Source organism: Rhinoraja longicauda, chromosome 4, assembly GCF_053455715.1.
Source record: "Rhinoraja longicauda isolate Sanriku21f chromosome 4, sRhiLon1.1, whole genome shotgun sequence".
NCBI lineage: Eukaryota > Metazoa > Chordata > Chondrichthyes > Rajiformes > Arhynchobatidae > Rhinoraja > Rhinoraja longicauda.
Window position 1 is genome coordinate 65,986,233 of NC_135956.1, and position 24,188 is coordinate 66,010,420.

The 24,188-nt window shown below is 42.1% G+C and overlaps 1 protein-coding gene across 1 annotated transcript in view; it reads right to left on the reverse strand.

Moving 5' to 3' along the window:
• itga9 (integrin, alpha 9) overlaps window positions 1-24,188 on the reverse strand; it is a 265,189-nt gene that overhangs the window by 80,500 nt on the left and 160,501 nt on the right. The window contains exons 19-20 of the mRNA XM_078397893.1: window positions 17,864-17,950; window positions 11,279-11,358 (exon numbers count right to left, since the gene is read on the reverse strand). Of these exons, the coding sequence (XP_078254019.1) occupies window positions 11,279-11,358; window positions 17,864-17,950 (167 nt within the window). The remainder of the gene's footprint in view (window positions 1-11,278; window positions 11,359-17,863; window positions 17,951-24,188) is intronic.

Genomic DNA, 24,188 nt, shown 5'->3' on the forward strand with positions numbered 1-24,188 from the left:
AATATTTTGTTTAAAATTAATAATTCCTGCCTTTTTTCAATATTTGCAACCGTTTCTCCGGTGAACAGCTAGCAGGTGGCCATCGGGTGACCAATGTTCTGGGCCTGCTGCCACAGCAATCCATTGTGCCTCCCAAAACAGCCGAGGCAGCGACACGGGCTGGACCTTGAGAGTTGCAGGGTAATCAAAATGTAAGTGCAGCTGCTGAGGGAGTCCGCAAGAGTGATATGACCTCTTGACTCCGGTTCTTCATAGATGCTCTCTGACCTTTTTATTGTTTCCAGCATTTTCTGCTTTTATTTCAGATCTCTGGCTTGGCATCAAGGCAATGTTGTTTGTACTCTGTGGTAACAGTATTCTCCAAGTTGTCTTAGAATCAGCCTGCCTACACAGTTTGGTGAACATCTATTTAAGAACAAGAGGTCCTTTAGTTTCCCGCTCAATATTTATCCCTCAACAAAACTTCTGTAAAAGCAAAGACATTTATGATTCGCAAGAGCTAGTCATGTTCAGTAATTGAACATGCAATACATTTTAAAATTAATATATAGATGTAATGGAAGCAGAAAACAAAGGAAACCACTCGGCTCTGTGCATTTCTCTTCTAAAGGGAAATCACATTACCACTTTTCTTTAACAACAACCATCAAAATATTAGCTTTTTAAGCTTGTAGAATGTTACAACCCACTCTATATTAACTCTACAAGTGGTATATTTCAGGTCACAGATACAGATTGCACGAATAAAATCTTCGCTGCAACGTGCCAATTACCTTAAATATGCAACCTCTGGTTACTGACCTTTGATTTTCTTTATTTGTTTTGTGCACATTCATTAATTCTAATCCTAATCTTCAGTGCTCCCTGGAGTATATCCCCGGTTTCTCTCATCTCTTCATACAACAGAAATCCCTCATTCCTGGTAAAGCCACCCTGCGCTCTCTCTTTGCTTAGAACTGCAGAAAGGGTCATTGAACTCCAGTTGACCAATGAGTTATAAAGGTTATAGACCTTAGATAGAAACAATATTAGTGAACAAAAATCAACTAGAAAATCTGGATTAGTAAATCTGCTGTTCCCAATAAAAATATTTTCCATATCTCTCTGAGGTAAATAATATTTTCCCTTTTTATCAATCTGCTTTTATCCCCTGAAGTCAATATTATTTGCTACATTCTTGTTGATTTTCTAAGTTTTGGCATTTGGGAAGTGCAAAATGTATTATTAAATATATATGGCAGGCCATTAAGGAATGTTGTTGCACAGAGTGACCTGGCAAAACAAATCTGTGACTATCTAGTTACAGGGATGTGTGTTCTCTGCACAGTGTGAAGCTTTCAAAGGAGAAAGGAGAAATAGCAACAGTTCAAGGTCGACACATTTCTGAAAAGGCTGAAAACCACGGGTAACAATACAGGGGACCTTTAATGTTGAGTAATACCAAAGGTTGGATAAAGAGAAAAATGGAAGCATATGACAGTCTGAATAAGGAGGCTGACCACAAACTTTGTCTTTCCATTTCCCTCCATAGATGCTGCCTGACTTGTTGTATTCATCCAGCACGTTGTGTTTTGGAAACAAACGTTATAACTCCGCAGAGGAAATCCTACTGCGAGTCCCCATAAATAAAGAAGAACCACTCAATGATTTGACGGACTTAAAGGTGGATAAATCCCCAGGCCCAGATGAGATTTATCCCAGGCAAAGGATAGGAGGCAAAGGATGAGGTCTGGCTCTGACGGAGGTTTATAAATCTCAGCTAACTACAAGTGAGGTAGAAGGAGGACAGCAAATGTGGTCCACCTTGTCAAGAAAGGCAACAGAGAAACCATATATATGGACCAAAAGATTGGGGCATATGGGATCCAGCAAAAGTTGGTAAATTGGCTTGGCAAAAGGAGGCAAAGGTCAGCAGTAGAGGGTTATTGTGTGATCAGATGTATGTGACCGGATGGATCAAAGCTGGGACCCATCGTGTTTGTAACGCATATAAATGGGTTATATGTGGATGTAGGAAACATGATCAGTAAGTTCAGTTTTCCCACACAATTGGTGGAGCTTTTACAGTGTGGAGGGTAGTCTTAGGCTACAGGCTGATATTGATTATTGGTGAAATGGGCTGACAAATGGCAGATGGAGGTGAGGTGATAAATTCTGAGAGCACTAATGAGGCTCAGACATACATCATGTATGATGGAGTCGAGAAAGTATTGAGGAACTGAAGAAGCTTGGTGTGCAAGTCCAAGGTTCCATGCAGATGGCAACACAGGTACATATTGTGATTGAGATGCATATGGATGGTGACTTTCTTTAGTCAGGACATTGAAATCAAGAGAAGGGAGGTTATCCTCCAACTTTATTGTTCTGCTTTTTAAAAGATAGTTATCTTACGAGGAATGTACGTGTACAGATTTTTCAAATATCTGAAGTACAAGTAGGCTTTGGTCGTGTAAACGTTTGAGGTAAACAATTTGCACAGGGGCTACAAACATTCATTAATTAAATCCAAATGTATTAAAAAAATGTTTTGTGCATTGCTTAGAAGATTTGATTATTAAAATAATTTAATGGGTGGCGAGATCTTCACGGCAAAAATACATTTTTACATTGAGAATGGATATTATAAAATCACAACCAGAAAAATCGTTCCACCACATGGAGTTTGGATTACTTTTTTGATGATTGGGAAATGTGTGGATGCAGGCAGAAACGTTCTAAAATATTTCAGGAAATATAATTCAGAAGAGGTCACTGAGAAGTTTATCTTGTGGTCACTCTGACTCGATTTCAGAACATTTTGATTTTAAGATAATTGCATTTGATAACAGTTACATTGCACTTGTTTACTCGAGGACCAAGGAATTGATTTAAGTAAAGCTCCCAGACTATAGCACACTGGGCCTGTACTCGCTGGAGTTTAGAAGGATGAGGGGGGACCTCATTGAAACTTACCGAATAGTGAAAGGGTTGGGTAGAGTGAATGTGGAGAGGATGTTTCCACCAGTGGGAGAGTTGAGGACTAGAGGTCACAGCTTCAGAATTAAAGGACGTTCCTTGAGGAAGGACCTGAATCTGTGGAATTCTTTGCCACAGACGGCTGTGGAGGTCAAGTCAATGGATATTTTTAAGGCAGAGATAGAGAGATTCTTCATTAGTTCGGGTGTCAGGGGTTATGGGGAGAAGGCAGGAGAATGGGGTTACGAGGGAGAGATAGATCAGTGGTGATTGAATGGTGTAGTAGACTTGATGGGCCGAAATGCCGAAATCTGCTCCTATCACTTATGACCTTATGAGCTTGTGTTATACTGGACATATTCTGAAACTGAGATCCATATAAATCTGTGCAAAATCATTGGTTATAAACGTACTAAATATGTGTTAATGCATTGTGAATTTGCACAACCACAACACAATTTACTTGAAAAATAAGTGCTCAGCACAAGGGGTAAATATGCAACAGGAGAGTGAGAAAGCATTTTAAATGATCTAAGCACTGACTTGCAGTGGAGATAAACTAACTGAAAATCAGAAACTGCAAAGCTTGGAACTATGCAACAAAAAGAGAAGATGTTGTAAGTATTGATGTTATAAGTACTGATCAGCCAGCATCCCTGGAGAAAGAAACAGAATTAACGTTATCGATCACAAACTGCTGGAGAACATGGATCAGAATTTATCAAATTGCTGGAGAACAGGCATCTCCGGAGAACATGGATAGGTGACGTTTCAGTTTGAGACCCTTCTTCAGACATTGTGGAGGGGAGAAAAAAGTGGAAAAATGGGAGGTAGGATAAAGACAGGTAATAGGTCGAGGAGTTTTGATAGGCAGATGGTTGGAACGAAGGCCAAAGGTGAGAGCAGAAGATGTGAGAAGGTTTGAAGAGTTATGGATTGTGAAGCCAGTGGGAGCAAAGTAGCAGGGGGGTGGGGGTGGGAGGGGGAGGGGGGGTGGAGTGGAGAAACAGATCTGAGTACAGGTGGGGCACAGGGGAAAGGGGGAGAGAGCCAGGGGTGTGGGGAAAAAGAGATGGGTTTTGTGTGGGTGGGGGTTAGTAAGAGGTCACCAACAATTGGAGAATTCACTGTTCATGCGGTTGGGTTGTCAGATACCCAAGCGGGATATGAGGAGCTGTTCCTCCAGTTTGCGTGTGACCTCACTCTGGCAATGGAGGAGGCCCAGGACAGAAAGGTCAGTGTAGGAATGGGACAGGGAGTTAGAATGGTTGGCAACTGGGAGATCCAGTAGGCCTTGGATGAGCGAGCACGTGTTCGGTGAAACGGTCGCCAAGATTACCCTTGGTCTTACCAAAGTACAGGAGGCCACATCGGGAACATCGGATGCAGTAGATGAGGTTGGAGGAGGAGCACATGAACCTCTGTCTCTCCAGGAAGGACTGTTGGGGTCCCTGGATGGAAGTGTGGGAGGAGGTAGAGGGACAGATGTTTCATCCCCAGCGGTTGCAGGGGAAAATACCTCGGGAGGGGGTGTGTTTGGTTGGGGAAGGGATGAGTATCAAAGCGTTGTGGAGGAATCGTTCTCTGCAGAAGGAGGAAAGGGGAGTAGATGGGAATATGTGACAAGCGGGGGGATAACTTTGGAGATGCCGAACAAGTTGGAGTTTGATGTGTTGGATGTGGCAGCTGGTGGGGTGAAAGGTGAGGACCAGGGGATCTCAATCCCGAAGAAGAGGTCTGATGAAAGGTCTTGACCCGAAAAGTCACCCATTCCTTCACTCCAGAGATGTTATCTGTCCCGCTGAGTTGCACTAGCTTTTTGTGTCTGTCTTCGATCTCTATCCTTGTTCTGTCTGGGGGCAGGGGGAGAAAGAGCAGAACTACAGGACACAGAGGAGACGCAGGTGAGGGATCCATCTTTGACAGAAAGGGGGGAAGACCACGTTTACTAAAGAAAGAGGAGATGTCAGATGTCGGAAGAATTGAGAGAAGGGAATAGCAAGTCTGCAAGAGGCAAGGCGGGAGGAAGTGTAGTCCAGATAGCGATGGGAGTCAGTAGACATCAGTTGAGAGTCTGTGGCTTGTGATGGAGACTGAGATCAAGAAAGGGGAGAGAGGTGCCAGTCCAGATGAATTTGAGGGGAGGATGGAAGTTAGTGGTGAACTTAATGAAATCCATGAGTTCTTCATGGGTGCAGGAGGCAGCCCCAATGCAGTCGTCAGCATAGCAGGGATAGAGTTGGGGGATAGGGCCAGTGCACGCTTGAAACAAGGAATGTTTGAAGTAACCGACAAAAGGGAAAGCCTACCTGAGGCCCATGCGAGTGTCCATGGCTGCATTGGTAACTTGACGTGAGAGGAGTTCTTGAGGGTGAGCACTTTCTACCAGGTGAAGGAGAGTGTTAGTAGAGTGAAATTGATTGGGTCTCTGTTGGAGGAAGAAACGGAGGACTTGCGTCCATCCTTGGTCGACCAGCAACCGACGTCCCTCTCCTGCGTGGCAGTGGGAGGATGCATGGAGACTTTATATACCATCTGCAACATTCCCTTAACTTTCAACTTCAGACTTTAGAGATACAGTGCCCTTCAGCTAACCAAGTATGCGCCGACCAGCGATCACCCCGTACACTAATACTATCTTACATACTAGGGACAATTTTACTGAAGCCAATTAACCTACAAACCTGTACGTCTTTGGAGTGTGGGAGAAAACTGGAGCACCCAGAGAATACCCACGCAGTCACAGGGTGAACGTACAAAACTCCATACATTCAGCACCCAAAGTCAGGATCGAACCCGGGTCTCTGGCGTGGTAAGGCAGCTACTCTACCAGTGTGTCAATGTGTCGCCCTATGCGAAAAATGTGAAAAAAATGTTAAATCATCTACTTTCGTCAAAATATTGGAGGAGCGAATGAGGTAGTGAGAAATGTTGATGTTCAGAGGGAACCTTGTGTCCTTGTACATAAACACTGTTATAGGGAAGTGCATCAAAAGTTCACAAGATTTATTCCTGAGATGGGGGAAAGCAACTGATGAGAAATTAAACAGACTGCCATATGCTCTTTAGGTCAAAGTGCAAGGGCCGCACTGAGGTAGGTTGGGAGAATGGGAGATTCCCACAGCTTATACGAGGACTGTTCAATACTCTGATAACAGCGGGGAAGAAGCAGTTCTTGAATCTGTTGATACGTGCTTTCAAGCTTTTGTATTGTCTGCCCAATGGGAGAGGGAAGAAGTGGGAATGGCCTGCAAGTAAATGGCCCTTGATTATGTGGGCTATTTTCCCGAGGCAGAGTGAAGTACAGATGGAGCGAGGGGGGTGAAGCTGGTTTGTGAGATGGACCTAGCTACATCCACAATTCTCTGCAATTTCTTGCGGTCTTGGGTAGAGCTATTGCCAAACTAAATTGTGAATACTTTCTGTGGTACATTTGTAAAAGTTGGTAAGAGTCGTTGGAGCCATGGCAAACTTCCTTAGTCTTCTGAGAAAGTAGAAGCTTTGGTGTGCTTCTTGGCCGTAGCTCCAATGTAGTTGGAGTTGGTCCAAGACAGATTGTTGGTGATATTTATGCCGGTGAATGTGAATCTCTTCACCATGTCTAGCTCCCCTGATCCACAAATTTACAAACCCCAGTCCCAACCTTCTCTACTATCACCGTTCTTACCGTACCTGTTCGCTCTCTCCTCACAGCAGTTCCTGTGATCCTCGCCCACGTACTGTTTACATTCATTCTGACATACTAACAATTTGGATTACCAACAGATCTCAGGAACAAAACACTGTTGTAACCGGATCTCCCCAGTACATCCCGAGCAGAGGCACCTTATCTAATTGCTGCAGTCAGATAGGAGGGGTAGGAATTGGGCACGGCAGCTCATTAAACTCAGATGAGAATTACAACCAGTAGGCTTTCACGACAAGGCTACTGCCGATGTACACTAGGCTGGTTGGAACACCATCAGGCCCTCCAGGCCATTTCTGGAAATGGCAAGGTGCGTAGAGAAGTCAACAGACAACCCGGTTCTGCAAGGGGTAGGTGACAATTTCCATAGGACTGCTCAGTTGGCAGCTGCTGTGGAAGCTGCTGCCCTTTGTTTCATTGTTCCATTTTTGCATCCTGACTGAGATGCAGTAAATCCTTAAGCTTTCTCCAATAAAAGCTGCCCAATTTACAGCCTCAAGCCCCTGGAATGAACCGGGCATGGAAATCTCACTGCCTCAATCCTCCCTTCCAAGTCACACACTGATTTGATTTAGAAGCACGTTAGAATTCTTTCAACTGACCACCCCACATTTATTTGGGACGGGGAAGAAAATCCTCGCAGTCACAGGGAGAATGTAAAAACTCCACACAGACAGTGCCCGAGGTCAGGAATGAACCTGGGTCATTGGAGCTGTAAGGCAGTAGCTCCAGTAGCCGAACCACAATTTGCCAACTTCAGTTCAAAACCAGTAACTCACAGCAGGATGTGTGTGTTGGAGTGAAGTTCATTGGAACTACATTGGATGACATAAGGCCGAGCCATCAAAATGAACCAGGTTCTTACAGCCAAACCATGTGTTCTTACAGTTAGTCAAACAAGAGTTAAATTAGTAAATGGAGAAACAGAAATCCATCTGGTAGACTGTGCTTAAAAATGAGAGAAAAGAGAACAAGCTAAACTACCAATCATCATTTACTCACATTCCACTGGTTTGTTTGGCAATCACACAAAATAGTGTAGAATCTCCATTGCACAGAACAGGGTGAGCCAGCAGATAGGCAGAACAAAATTAGAGAGTACATTATCTGAAAGAGACTTGGAAGGAACAGTCTCTGCTATTTATTTAGACTAGAAAGTTGCAGAAGTATCAGTAAAAGAGTATTAGTAAATGTGTAGGAACAAGGGCAGTTGTTGAACAGCAGTCTGAATGAAAAGCAATGTCAGTTGCTTTGTTAACGTGAAAGGCAACGACAAAAGACAAAAGTTCTGCTGAAGTTTAAGATTAGAATTCAGCAAATCCTACCTTTTCCCAACCTACTAAAGTAACTGTAAATAATGTACACAAACATTTAAAGTTCAAAAATCGGGAACCAAAAAAAAATCCTTTGGGCATTTTTGCACAGTTGCTCACTACTGACACCATCCCAAACAGAAAATGGTCAGAATTGAATCAGTGAAGGTTCATTCAAAAACACAGACACAGACATTCAAGAGAGAGCTAGATAGAGCTCTTAAGGATAGCGGAGTCAGGGGCTATGGGGAGAAGGCAGGAACGGGGTACTGATTGAGAATGATCAGCCATGATCACATTGAATGGCGGTGCTGGCTCGAAGGGCCGAATGGCCTTCTCCTGCACCTATTTTCTATTGTCTATTGTCTTTAAAAAAAAGTTGGATTCACAGTACATTCCTTTAGTTTAATTTAGTTTAGTTCAGAGACATAGGATGGAAGCAGATCCTTCATCCCACAAAGTCTACGCCAACCATTGATCGCTATGCATACTAGTTCTGTTATCCCACTTTCACATCCTACACCAGGAGCAATTTACAGAAACCAAATAACCTACAAACCTGCACGTCTTTAGAATGCGGAAGGAAACTGGAGCACCCGGAGAAAACCCATGGGGTCAAAGGGAGAACGTGCAAACTCCACATAGACAGCACCCGTAATCAGGATCAAACCAAATTTGGGTGTTATAGTTCTTGTTCTGCACCAACAGCACAAGTTTTATTATTTTCAGCACTTCTCCAAATTCTGGAAGATCCTCGAAGTTACAACAAGTTTGATGAAATATTATAACACTATGACTTGAATATTATAACACTATGACTTGAACCAGCTGACATACAATTCATCCTGATTAATTATACAAAAACATATCTTGAGAGCAACTGGGAGGTATATTTTTATCTCTCTGCATGAAAACAAAACAAAATTTGCAACATGACAAAATATTTTTTGGCTTCAGGAAGGATAATAATAACCCATCCGGGCCCAACAAATATTAAAGAAATCACTTTAATATTTTAAAATAGAGTTGCTTGGATCATTCAATACTAACACAAATGGTTAAGGTGTAATTACAGTCATTCCACCATACTGCATTTCAAAATAGTAACTGAAGTGTTGTCATAGAACTTAGATTTCCAGCTGAAACAAGCAGGTGTCCAATTCATATACTAGTGACTGGAAGATCAATGTAACCTAGCAGTAAGCTAGGCGACAATAATTTGACTCCTAGACTTGAAATATTATGTTTGTCTTTCCACAGACATTGCCTAACCTACTGAGTGTTTCCAGCGTTATCCAGTTCTGTACTATTTTGAGGTTGTTTACCAGCTGTTTAACCAGACGGTATAGTTAAAATTGATCACAAAGTATTTCCTTATTAATATTTCGTACCGTACCTGATCAGTCTGATCCATATAAGACACAATACGGTGCATCTTAAGGGTCAGTGAAATGACCTTCAGGAAACCATTTGGTTATACTAATGACTGCTAAGGCCAACACGATCTTCACAGAACAACAATGGATGGAATTGATGCCAAGCACATCCTCAATCTTTCACAAAATCCATGCTTTTTTCCCTCGTTCAATTCTTTCAGAATACCACAATGTCTCTATGTATTTCAAAATAAACTTTTCCTCCTTCAAATTGTCTTATTCTTTTTGCAGTTGAAAAAAAACTGCTTCAAAATCCAGGTCTTCATCTTGGACCCTAAATCGTCAGTTCGCCCTTTTCTCAACCATTTTTGTTTCATCTCTCAATTCTTCTCACTGCCTACAAAAGAAGCACCCCCTCTCTGTAAAAAAAAACCAGTCCTGATACTACATCTATCCTTTTTATCTCTACGATCAATTATCCTCAATATACAACGATTATATGCAACATTTGCAATGATTACCAGTGTGCAAGTCAGCTCTGAGATCGCAGAATACAACAGCGAAGTCAAAGGGGTTACCTTTCATGGGGAGGAGCAGATGCACATTTAGATGTCACTATATTGAATGTTTTGTCATTTTGAAAATAGTCTTACTCTCTGGATGAACTCGGTGAAAATCATTGAATATCGCAAAGTTGCTGTACATGGGTGACCAATGTAAACTCAATTTGCAGTAATATTTTGAGTGTTATCATTGCATTTTGATAAAGGTTATAATTGTTCATTAATTCAACCTCTGAAAGTTAACCATTGTAAGTGTGGAATATTCTTCTTTCAGCCAAATGATTTGCTGGAAAAATCAAGGAATTTTAATTTATTTTTCTGTCTACACAAGAGATCACAGATGCTGGAATCTGCTGAAGCTGCGAGATAACCAACAATCCACTATTGCTCAATTGCTGAGTTCCTCCAACAGATTAGTGTTACTTGTCTCCCCACTTTTCTACACTCTTACAATTGCTCTCCATTTTCCCATACAAATTTGACCTGACATTGAATTCCTCCATTCTATTTGACATGTTCTCCTCCATGTTTCTTCTGCTTATTTCATAACCCTTAAATTTGATTAGTTAACTTGAGAATTGCACTGTTGCTTGCCCTGCTCGCTCCAGCCTGAGCCATTTCCTGTGTTTTGAGTAACTTGTCACAAGCAATTTTTTCAAATCTAAGAGTCTAACCAGTGACAGAAACCATGAGATACCACGCTGCCCCGTGCCCTCTGGAATGTATCTGAATGAGTGGAATAGGAAACATTACTCAGATACGGAAGCAGAATGATAGAGAGCTGGAACATTTAAATGTGGAGAGAGGGATTTCTAACTGGAAATACATTTAAAGTTACGTGGAATCAAAATTTGACTAATTGAGTCATCAGCATTTCTGAAATTATTTCTACTCTGAGATTTACTGAAAAACTCGTTTTCTAATTTTAGTTTCAATGAAACCATGGGTAATGCATGTACATATTTACACTATGCATTCCAGCAGCTAAGGCTCTTCACCTGGATCACCCAATAGTTCATAGTTATTGAGTTCAATTTCATCTTGTTATTTTCACGTTGGTGTTAATGCAACACAACGGATATCTCAAAATTGCTCCAAAAAGATTGCTGCTTTCTACTTGATGGCCTACAGAATTATTCAAACATCCTCTAAAATTCATCCTTCAGTCAGTTCATTTATTCATTCTTATTTGATTCATCATATTCATCTGAAGTTTTGAATAAAGCCATGTCACATTGTCAACATGACTGATATGATAGCATTATTTTCACAGTTAACTGTATTTTAAATCTATGGTTAAGACACATAATTTTAAACTTACAATATTAAATGTTAATCATACTAAAGTATAAACACAGATCACCGTACATTGCATGTGAGCGTTACCTTTGTGTTGTGACGAGGAACTCCAAATTCTCCTGTTCCCCAAAAAGGTGAGTTGTATCAAAAATAATGCTGAATTCATACTGCAAGGTAAAACAAAGATTCAAAGATAAGTTTAAGAACCCGGAAGACAGATATCTACAGCACTGATCTTCCAAAGTGTTACGATGACTGGAGAAACTAAATGCTGCATTCTCATGTTTCCATTGATACATTGCCTTGTAGGACAGACACTAACAGATTGCAGTCTACAATCCAGTTACCACAGGCACATTAATAACCTGTTATCTTTGGTGCAAGGGTCTCGCGAAAACAACATGTACTTACTTAATCCAATGGATTCTTGTGCTCAAATTCAATTGAAAGCATAAATAACATATGTGATATTTGTCTCATGATAGTGGCACATGGAAAGTGGCAATGAGGCTTGTGACTTAAAAGCAAATTATATTTTTGAATTAGTTGAAAATTCCTTCATGAAATAAGATATTAATATCCTCGGTAAATCAAGAATCTTAGATCCACTCATCCAATATTGCACAGTTTCTATTCCATGAGGAGTCACGGTACATGCCTCCAGCAGGTGAGGAGGTCCATACTTAGCTGGGTAATAGTACTCCATGCTGTAGCTGGGAATCAGGCAGCACATAGTGTCCTGCCGGGAGAATAGTCACGCTGTTGTGACAGTGAATCAAAAATTGAAAATTTTAAGCATCTGAAGTTTAAAAAATGTTATGTTTAGTTTAGAGATGCAGTGTGAACACAGGCCCTTTGGCACACTGAGTCCATGTTGACCATTGATCAACTGTACATTAGTCCTATGTTATCCCACTTTCACATCCTGCACGCTAGGGGCGATTTACAGAAGCCAATTAACCTACAAACCTCCACGTCTTTGGAACGTAGGAGGAAACTGGAGTAGCCGGAGAGAAAATCCACGCATGCACAGGGAGAATGTACAAACACTGCACAGACTGCACCCATAGTCAGGATTGAACCCGGGTCTCTGGCGCTGTGAGCCAGCAGCTCTTCCTCTGTGCCATAAGCTGCCCAATATATTAAATATGTTTTATGGAATGATGGTTAATGGAGAAGATATTGTGAAACAAGCTACATTGTAATTCTGAGTTCCTATGAATGATTTTGAACTCTCAGGTCACTAAGGTTGGGAAGAATGAAAAGGGCGATGGGCGGTTGAAGGAAAGAGGAAAGGGTAGTGGAAACGGAAATGGCATGGAAAGGTACAAAAGCCAACCATTACATATTCCTGGAAATGGAGCAGAACAATAGGAGGAAGAGGACTGCCAATGTAGTAAATTTCTCAGCTGTTTTTTTATCCTGTCGGTTCACAGTTGGACATTTCCCTTGTGGTGATTTGTCATTTTACCTTTCTTTTTATACTTTGTGACAATTATCGCAGGATACTTTGCAATACAATACAATACAATACAATATATCTTTATTGTCATTGTACAGGGGTACAACGAGATTGGGAATGCGCCTCCCATACGATGCAATAATTTAGTTAGTTTAAACAACAGCAACCCCAACGAAACAAATTGTAACAGTTTCAAGAGAGAGGTACAGGTACAGAGGTACAGAGATGCAACGACCATCAAGCAGTCATTGATTTGAGGAAATTTGGATGGTTGGTGAGGAACATCAGGACTGCAATTGAAGCACAGCCACTGCTGATATCCTACAGGTAATGGAAACCTGCTCAGCCATACCAAACATGTCAACTGCTGAAAAGGTTCCCTGACAATGATTTTTTTTTAAAGCAACAGTAGATTATGATTGTAATGTGACAGAGATGAGTTGAGTGATCGGCCTTGCAAACAATTAGAGGGGAGATTCAGCTCAGAAATATGTTGAATGCACAACTTCAAAATCAATATCCAACTCAGCACAGGAAACATTGCATTGCTCATTTGGAATACCAACAAATGAGAAACAGTTGTAACAATAATGTGAGAGAACAAGTTATTGTTATTAACATAAACAATTCAAGAATGTGCCTTAGATTCTAATGTTATAGAGTCATAGTGTCACAAAGGAGTGAAACAGGCCCTTTCGGCCCAAGTTACCCATACCGGCCAAGGTGCCCTATCTACACTGGTCCCACCTGCCCGTATCTGGCCTATATCCCTCTAAACCTTTCCTATCCATGAACCTGCCCAAATATCTTTTAATTGTTGTCATAGTACCTGCCTCAACTATCTCTTCTGGCAACTCGTTCCATATACCAATGTGTGAAAAAGCTGCCCCTGATGTTAATTTAAAATGTTTCCCCTTTCACCTTAACCCTATGTTAGTTGGGCCATAGAATATGAAAGCAGAGAGATTATAGTACAACAATGTTATGTTTACAACACATGAAAATGCATTGTATTTGGCAGCTCATTCCATATACCCACCACCCTCTGCGTGAAAAGCTGCCCCTCGTGTTCCTATTAAATCTTTCCCCTCTCACCATAAACCTATGTTTCCGATGCTAGCTGGAGTATTTTTCGAACATGGAAGCAGAGAGATTATAGTACAACATTGGTATGTTTGAAAATGCCTGAGGGAACTTTAATTGGTAAATTAAAGACAAAACTTACTTATCACCTCTGGTTATCACTGCGTGTTGACACTTATATACTGAGAGCATGATACATGGATATTTTCAATCACATTTTTAAATGGAAGGACTGAAGGCAAGGGGTTCATGGGAGTTTGTGGTTAGGTCAGAGTAAGTGAGGGATGGGTTTCCAAAGTGAAAAAAGTTAAGGCACTGGAAAAAGCATCAAGGGTAAGAAGGACTGGAGATATGAGGGATCCAGGACAGGTGAAGTCTACAGTGCACTCTTCCAAATCAGCTGCCGGCAGAAAAATGCTTCTTTCTTAAGATTGCTTCATGATGCCATGCAAGTTGTTATTTTAACTGAAACGCTAAGAACAAAGTCAAGCCTAGCAAAGAATCGTGCAAAGCTCTATGAATGTTCTGAAACAGTTTTCAATCTTCCTCACTACACTGCAGTACTTCACTCCAGCAAACTTCCCTCATGAGTGCAACTGATTTACGGAGGTATTGAGAAAGTGTGCGCTCCACTGCCTCTGCACTTCAGAATGAAGATCATCTCAACCTCCATCATCTAGCTGCAGTACTCAGATGATACTTCCACCTGCACAGGTTTGGACGCCAGGTACCAAGTGTTTGAATGAATGAATGAATGAATGAATGAATGAATGAATGAATGAATAAGTTTATTGGCCAAGTATGCATATACAAGGAATGTGCCTTGGTGTTCCGCTCACAAATGACATTGTGAGTGGAATAGATAGAGCTCTTAAGGATAGCGGAGTCAGGGGGTATGGGGAGAAGGCAGGAATGGGGTAGGCCATTTAGAACGGAGATGAGGAAAAGCTTTTTCAGTCAGAGAGTTGTAAATCTGTGGAATTCTCTGCCTCATTAGGCAGTGGAGGTCAATTCTCTGACTGCTTTCAAGATAGAGCTCTTAAGGATAGCGGAGTCAGGGGGTATGGGGAGAAGGCAGGAACGGGGTACTGATTGAGAATGATCAGCCATGATCACATTGAATGGTGGTGCTGGCTCGAAGGCCCGAATGGCCTACTCCTGCACCTAGTGGGGATAAATGGGTCCCTTTCGGAATGGCAGGCAGTGACCAGTGGGGTACCGCAAGGTTCGGTGCTGGGACCCCAGCTATTTACGATATACATTAATGACTTAGACGAAGGGATTAAAAGTACCATTAGCAAATTTGCAGATGATACTAAGCTGGGGGGTAGTGTGAATTGTGAGGAAGATGCAATAAGGCTGCAGGGTGACTTGGACAGGTTGTGTGAGTGGGCAGATACATGGCAGATGCAGTTTAATGTAGATAAGTGTGAGGTTATTCACTTTGGAAGTAAGAATAGAAAGGTAGATTATTATCTGAATGGTGTCAAGTTAAGAGGAGGGGGAGTTCAACGAGATCTGGGTGTCCTAGTGCATCAGTCAATGAAAGGAAGGATGCAGGTATAGCAGGCAGTGAAGAAAGCCAATGGAATGTTGGCCTTCATAACAAGAGGAGTTGAGTATAGGAGCAAAGAGGTCCTTCTACAGTTGTACCGGGCCCTGGTGAGACCGCACCTGGAGTACTGTGTGCAGTTTTGGTCTCCAAATTTGAGGAAGGATATTATTGCTATGGAGGGCGTGCAGCGTAGGTTCACTAGGTTAATTCCCGGAATGGCGGGACTGTCGTATGTTGAAAGGCTGGAGCGATTGGGCTTGTATACACTGGAATTTATAAGGATGAGGGGGGATCTTATTGAAACATATAAGATAATTAGGGGATTGGACACATTAGAGGCAGGAAACATGTTCCCAATGTTGGGGGAGTCCAGAACAAGGGGCCACAGTTTAAGAATAAGGGGTAGGCTATTTAGAACGGAGATGAGGAAGAACTTTTTCAGTCAGAGAGTGGTGAAGGTGTGGAATTCTCTGCCTCAGAAGGCAGTGGAGGCCAGTTCGTTGGATGCTTTCAAGAGAGAGCTGGATAGAGCTCTTAAGGATAGCGGAGTGAGGGGGTATGGGGAGAAGGCAGGAACGGGGTACTGATTGAGAGTGATCAGCCATGATCGCATTGAATGGCGGTGCTGGCTCGAAGGGCTGAATGGCCTACTCCTGCACCTATTGTCTATTGTCTATTGAGATAATTTTTCAATTTCCTTGAGATATGGTGGAGTTTCCAATCCGAGAGCACCTTACATTTGTGGATCTCTTGTTTTTTTTAAAATCAAACTACGTTGGTGTTATTTGGTAGAGAAACAAAGAGTCAATTCAAAGGTGCTGACTTCTGGGATCTCCCAACACAATGAGGCTCTAGTTGGGTGAAATTGCCAGGTTGTCTGTAAGGTACCTGCTCAGGTGAATTATGTTTGCGGGATCCTTGAGACCTTTAATGATGCTTTCCTTGTGGCATCATTCCATTGCCGCCATTGTTTAGGGAACAGACTGATGCAGTTAAGAGAATGAATGAGATGGTGATTAATCAAACAGACCTATGATTCACAGACTCTTATTCTCTGGCTCGAATAATGACATAATCTACCAGATGCTAGTGCAAAATGTTTCATTGAAACGCCTGACATTCTCCATAAACTTGAGAGTAACCAGGACAAAACAGCCTATTCAAATGGCTCCCTGTCAACATTTATTTCCTCCTTGTAAGAACAGCTTTCCTGAGAGCTACTCCGCGCGCGGTAAGCAACTGGCCTGGATGAAGTCCTTGGCTGTGTCATCGGGACCTGTGCAGATCCTGGCAAAGGTATTCACAGACATCTTTAACCTCTCACTACTCCATACTGAGGTCCCTATCTGCTTCAAGAAGATCTTCCCATTGCCAAAGAAAAGTAATGTCATGTGCTGTAATGACTACCATCCAGTGGCTCTGACATCCATCATCGTCAAGTGCTTCGAGAGATTAGTGATGGTTCACATTGGAGTGATGGCTCTCCAACAAGGGCAGCACGGTGGCGCAGCGGTAATCAATGTTCTGAAGCAATTTTCAATCTTCCTCAATGCAAAGCAGTACTTCACTCCAGTAAATACTCCATCCAACTTCTACATGTGCACTTTCACAACGGCCACAATAAATAAAAATAACATGGATTCTTATATTTGCAACTTGAATTCGATTCCAGATTCATCATTCGAATTAGAACTATCACCCCCAGAAAATGATTGCTTGTGGCCAGTGACTTTCATTCGGGTTCCTGGAGCAGGCAACATCAATCGCATAAGGACATAAAGTTTTGGAGTAACTCAGCAAGTCAGGCAGCATCTCTGGAGAACATAGATAGCTGACGTTTCGGGTCAAGATCCTTTCTTCAGACTGATGCAGATTGGTAGGTTAATAGGTTTGTAGATTTAAAGCAGAGATTGATTTGGAAGGGTGTCAAAGATTATCAGGAGAAGGCCGGAGTAAGGGTAAAATACACAAGGCATAATTTTAGGGCGGAGTAAACTCAATGGACTGAATGGCACCTATGCCTTAGTCTTAATTGGCCTCTTTAGATTGTCTCTAATGTATAGTGAGTGGATTACATAGAACTAGTGTGAATGGGTGATAAATGGTCAGCATGAACTCGGTGGGCCAAAGGGCCTGTTTCCATGTATCTCTAATCATTATCAATGTTTTCCCTTGGAAGACTGATTCATCTACCAGTTTAATAATCCAAGACAAGCACAGATTCCAAGCTTTTGTCTGTTTTAAATGGGGTTTTTCTGCAATGTTTCATACAAAAAAACACTAACAAAAGCTGGATCGCTGTAACGAGACATCAACCACTATTTCAGACGTCCAAAGGTTTGCACAGAGTAGATGCAATTGAATAAAGTGTGATGTGTTTTAAAAGGACAGACAGACGGAGCACAGCACAGAGTTAATCTTCTAAAATTGAAGCTGTGCTAACAACGTTAGAGAACCAAAGGAAATCCCTCCACAAGGCCAATGACTAACAGACCGAAGCTTTAATGGCATTAATCAAAACAGGCTGCTAGTGTAGCATCGGGTGTAAACATAACAGACTCAGCACTCTTACCTTGGACTGCCATCTCATGAAAGGAAATCCCACGCTGCATTTCAGGAAGTCTGACTCCATCAGCTCACAATTAGTGCCTTTTTCTTCCTGAAGTGATAATGGGCAGGGTGAGAAACTGCTAATCACAGCTAGAAAGATGGTTCTGAACAATAGTCAATAATGGGAGTATCAGCTCTCTCTTTGGCAGATCACTATATTGCCAAACTCAATGGTGATTAAAAGTCCAGAAGGAAATATATCAGCTCATTACATTTTAACTTTAAAAACAAATCAATCTTTTAAGTTAAGGCGTGTAAAAACATCCTAGAAAACACCTCTGTCCGTCCGGTTATCAGGCGATTTGTAAATTTTGCAGTCTCCGCATTGTATACTCAGTCATGGGCAACTGAAGTTTCTGAAAATGCAATCTTGTTTCAGCTTTTACGCAGAAGTCAAAAATAGTCAATATTATCAATTTCTGTTTAACTTTAATTGAATGTTTGAAAAATGAATTTCATGCTCAATCTGACAGAAATATCTGTGGTGCTTCCAAGTAGTTTCCAAACATAGAGTCATGGAAGCAGTAATGCAGCGTAGAAACAGGCTCTTCAGCCCAACTCATTCATGCCAACCAAGATGGCCCATATAAATAGTCCCATTGCCCTCATTTGCACCATATCCTTCTAAACCTTTCCTATACACGTACCTGCCCAAATGTCTTTTGAATGTTTCATTGAACCTGCCTCAACTACATGCTCTGGCAGCTGGTTCCATATACCACCAATATAGATGACGAACAGTAATGAGCTCAGCATCGATCTAAGGCACAGGCCCCCAGTCTGAAAAACAACCTTCCACCACTCACTGGTTCCCATGCAATCTAACCTTGACATATGTATCAAGTTGATATAAATCGACAAATAATTACAAAGGGCAGGTAGCAGAATCTCAATCACTTCCATTCATCTGGTGCCTCTAACCTGCGACAGCATTAAAAAGAATATGCAGTAAACCCTTGTTGTAACAGTGTCAGTTGTTGCCGATTATCTGCTACAACTGAGTACAGGATTGCTGAGAAATGGAGTATCAATGTTTACGTAGTAGAAACAAAGAAATACAGATACTGATTGCAAAGTGCTGGGGTAATTCAGCAGATCAGGCAGCAACTCTAGAAAGCATGGATAGGTGACGTTTCGGGTCGAGACCCTTCTTTAGACTCTCGATCAGGAACTGGGCCTGGAATCCAGGTGAGCTGGCAGCCAGGTAAGAGCCAAGGGTCAGCGGAGTCATTGGTTGCAGCCGGCAGCCGGCGGGATTGCAGGTAAGGGTCGATGGTGGCAGTGATGGCAGTAGACGCAGCCTGGAAACTGCCGTGGAAGCTGTGTGGGTCGACGGTGGCGGCCGTATGTCAAGACTGGAAGTGGTTAGGGGTTGTGGAGCGGGATGGTGCAATCTGTTTCAAGGCTTATCCCTACTGCCCTTTTGTAAGTAGATGAAAACGTTTGTTATCCTGGATTAATGAAGATGTAAAAATCATGGTTAATGAAGATGTAAAAGAGTCCCAGCAATCTCCTCCCTTGCTTTCATTGATGTCCTAGAATTGATCCACTCTCATCCTGGGGAATTATCTATCCTAATGTGCTCCAATATATCTGGCACATCATCTAGATGGCAGCACGGTGGCGCAGCGGTAGAGTTGCTGCCTTACAGCGAATGCAGCGCCGGAGACTCAGGTTCGATCCTGACTACGGGCGCCCTCTGTACGGAGTTTGTACGTTCTCCCCGTGACCTGCATGGGTTTTCTCCGAGATCTTCGGTTTCCTCCCACACTACAAAGACGTACAGGTATGTAGGTTAATTGGCTGGGCAAATGTTTAAAAAATTGTCCCTAGTGGGTGTAGGATAGTGTTAATGTGCGGGGATCGCTGGGCGGCACGGACCCGGTGGGCCGAAGTGCCTGTTTCTGCGCTGTATCTCTAAATCTAAAATCTAAAAAATCTATCGCACATGAATGCAAAAGGCTGCAAAGAGCTGGGCTCACAGCCCATGCCAGAATAGAAATTGTTACTGGACAATGATTAAACATGAAAAAGATCTGCTCTTTTTGTAACATAATGCTGATTCCTTGGCCCCATGGCACTCAAAGTGGAAAATGAGCATTCAGGAAGGGACTGAGAACATCAAGACCATGTATTAGGAGCACACAGAAGCCTCGTTGAAGTGGTGGAAGAAGCACTCCACCTCACAAACTACCCACCCCGTCAAGCAACTCCTCTTCCATCTGTGGAAGATTCTGCAGTTCCCACAATTGCTTCGAAGATCACCTCTGAACCAACAAGACATGGGTGGAAGCACGTCATCCGCCATCCCACGAGACTGCTGAGAAAGAACGGCATCGTTTCAACTGCTCTCTGCAGCTGTGATACCCGGACACCCACCAAGGCACTGGAAAAGTGAGGTGAGACATTTGAATGCCTCAAAAGTTTCCTATGTTTACTCTGCTCATAGAACAAATAAATCTGTGAATAATTAAATGGAGACAAGAAGTCAGGAAAAGTGAACCTTTAAACATAAGAAAATAGCACAAAACCAGCAGCCATGACACCCAGTACTAACAGATCTACAGGGTGAAGAAGGGGATGATGCTGGGTAGGATTAAAAATTGATTGATTCTGCAAGGATGGCAAGACATGAGAATGAATGGAAAACTGTGCCCCAACAGCTAATACAGCCTCAGCACTGATTTGATTTGACAAGTTGATGTTACCAGATCTCAGGGGTTGAATTACAAAGACAGGTGGATAGACTGCTTCTTTTTCCACTGGAGCATTGGAGGCCGAGGGGTGACCTTCTGGAGGTCCATAAACTCATGAGGGCATACTTAATATGAATAGCCAAAGTCTTTTCCCTAGGGTAGGAATGTCTAAAATTAGAGGGCATGGGTACAAGGTGAGAGGGTAAAAATGTGAAATTACCCTGAGGGGCAACATTTTCACACAGATCGTGTTAGGTAAATGGAACGAGCTGCCAGAGGATGTAGTACAAGCAAGTATAATTACAACATTTACACAGGTACATGGATAGGAAACATTTGGAGGGCAATGGGCTAAATACAGATGTGGGATTACCTCAGTTGGACATCTTGGTTGGTTTGGACAAATTAAGAGTCATAGTTATACAGTGTGGAAACAGGTAATTCGGCCCAACTTGCCCACAGCGACCAACATGCACTGTCTACACTAGTCCCACCTGCCTGTGTGTGGCCCATATGCCACTAAACCTGTCCTATGCATGTACCTGATTAAATATTTCTTAAATGTTGCTATAGTACCTGCCTCAAGTATCTCCTCCAGCAGCATGTTCCATATACCCACCACCTTTTGTGTGAAAAAGTTACCCCTCGGGTTCCTATTAAATCTTTCCCCCCTCACCTTAAACCTGTGGCCTCTGGTTCTCGATTCCCCTACTCTAGGCAAGAGATTCTGTGCATCTACCCGATCTATGCCTCTCATTCTTTTGTACACTTTTATAAGATCACCCCTCATTGTCCTGCGCTACAAAGAATAGAGTCCTAGCCTGGTCAACCTCTTCCTATAGCTCAGGCCTTCAAGTCCTAACAACATCCTCATGAATCTTCTCTGCACCCTTTCCAGCTTGACAACATCTTTCCTATAACATTGGGGCCCAGAACTGAACACAATACTCGAAATGCAGCCTCACCAACATCTTATATAACTGCAACATGACCTCCCAACTTCTATATTTAATACTCTGACTGATGAAGGCCAACGTGCCAAAAACATTTTTGACCACCCTATCTACCTGTGATGCCGTATTGAACAAACTATGTACCTGCACTCCTAGATCCCTCTGCTTTACAACACCCCCGAGCCCTACCATTCACTGTGTACATCTTCCCAAAATGAAACACCTCATATTTCTCTGTATTAAATTTCATTAATTTCCATCCATTTAAATTCCATCCATCTCAGCCCACCTGACTAACCGATCAAGAACCTGCTGCAATTTTTGACAACCAACTTGACTATCGACAATACCACCCATTTTTGTGACAGCTACAAGCTTGCCTATCATGTCAAGTTGGCCTCATGGCTTGTTTCTAGAATGCCTACCCCCAATGATTCTATTACTGTATGAAATGGAAATGTTGCACAAACTCTCAAAAATGCTAACTGATCCATTCATGTGTCGAGAAGATAACCCCTTTGAGGATTAAGGTGAGAGGAAGGAGTTTTAAAGGAGATTTAAGGGGAAAGAATTGTTATCTAAAAAGTAGTCTGGAACCACTTCATATAAAATAATATAAAGGACACTGTCTCAATGTGGGATAATGGGATTTGAGTGTAGAGTGTATATGGGCAAAAAATCAGCATGGACGAGGTGGGTCAAAGGGCAATTTTCTGTCTTGTGCGATTCTACAATTCAGTTTCCACAACAGAACAATACAAGCAGACTCAAAGGACTGGCAAATGTTTATGTGATGTGTGAAATTATCTCATCAGCGGGTGAAATTAATGAAAGGGCACCAATTATAACCAGTTAACATTGCTGCTCGACAGTGAAATATTTGACGGAGTTGCGAGAAATATGATTGAAAGTAGTTCAAAAGATTAACATCGCGAAATACCGCCAGCTACAACTGATAGTAAAATAATCTCATAAAGGAGAATGCAACTTGAAATGTAAATCTGTCAAAATTCTTCTTTTCCTTTACTCATTTCATGTCAACACAACTTAATTCAATTTTGCTTATAAAACTCTAATATATTTGCATTTGGCACTGGTTGTATATTTTCTTGTAAATTCCATGATCTGAGTAGTAAATTTTCTCACTTCCCTCCCTTCTTGGATGTTAATTTCCATCTGGAAGGATATGAATGACCAGTCCTAAAAAAATCTTTGTCGGGGTAAAGATTAAACCCAAAACATCAGAGAATGCTTTTGCATTTAAATACATGTAAGACTGGCTGCCCCTGCACAGGAAATGTCAGTTCTCCAACCCAGCCTCTTTCATGCCTTTAAACAAAACCGTTGGGTGTTCTGCGAAATAAATGCCATTGCTCGTACAGTGGAATGTTCACCATAAAGCAGCAGTTTAAAAATATGTGAAATGCACAATTGTAAGGAACTTGGAATGATTTGTAAAATTAGAAAGACCCAAACATTTTTCTAAAATTTGGATTACGGCCCAAGGGGTGTTTTTTCCCCAAACGGGCCTTACCAAATAATTTTAAAATGAAAAGCATTGATGCCTTATCAATTATAAAGATGGTGCAACCTTTTGGGCAATGAAATGCTCTCTTTGAAAAATTGATAAATTATTAGAAGTGTCACTCTTCCTTCATTTTTTTTCCACCGAGCAACAGATCCGCAAAGTGCCATATCAAATGCTTAATGTTGAGTATATAAACCACAATGAATAGAGTTAAAAATTGGTAAAATAGTAGCTGCTCTGTTCCAGGATTCTACATCACATATTTAACAGATGTACTTGTTCTTGCTGGGCTGCAGTGCAATGTGTTGAATAAACTCACATAAACTATGGAGTTTTAAAGACATACTCGACCAAGTGGACCAGTTTGGTCCAAACCTCTCCTGCATTGGTGCAGCACCCTCTCCTTCCCCCTCCCCTCCCCCCCTTCCCTTCCCTTCCCCCTTCCCCCTCCCTCCCTCCTCACCACTCCCCTCCCTCTCCCCCCTCCCCCTCCTCCTCCCTCCCTCCACACCCGTCCCCCCCACTCCATCCCCCTCAACCTCCCTCCTCCCCCCTCCCTCCCACCCTCCCTCCTCCCTCCCACCCTCCCTCCACCCCCCCCTCCCTCCCTCCCTAGGAGATAGATTTAAACTTTAAAATGTGAATAACTTTAAAAACATAACACCGATTTCAATGAAACTTTTTCCATTAGCACCAAAGGGACGACGGTGAGTTAGGTGGGCGTAAAATTGTCGCGCTATCGTGTGCCGTTTTGGCTGTAGTTCAGGAACAAACAAACAAACCAACAAACGAGTTTTAGTATATAGATATTTCTCTACTGCAGTAGCTAATTTTCAATTGAAAGATGAAGTATGCTACAATGTTGCAATAGATAAACCATGCGGTGGAATCTTAAGAGTGTAGCAACCCACCATACTGAATGTAGTGATTCCAGGCTACTTGACTGTGACTGACAGCTATGAAATGGGAGCACTTAAAAAATAAGCAAAATAACATAAAACTTGTTAAATCCACCTGTTTCCGGCTGTATATATATGATATGATGATATGATATGATATATATAGGGCACCAAGGCTGGCATGGGAAAGCTGGGCCGAAGGGCCTGTTTC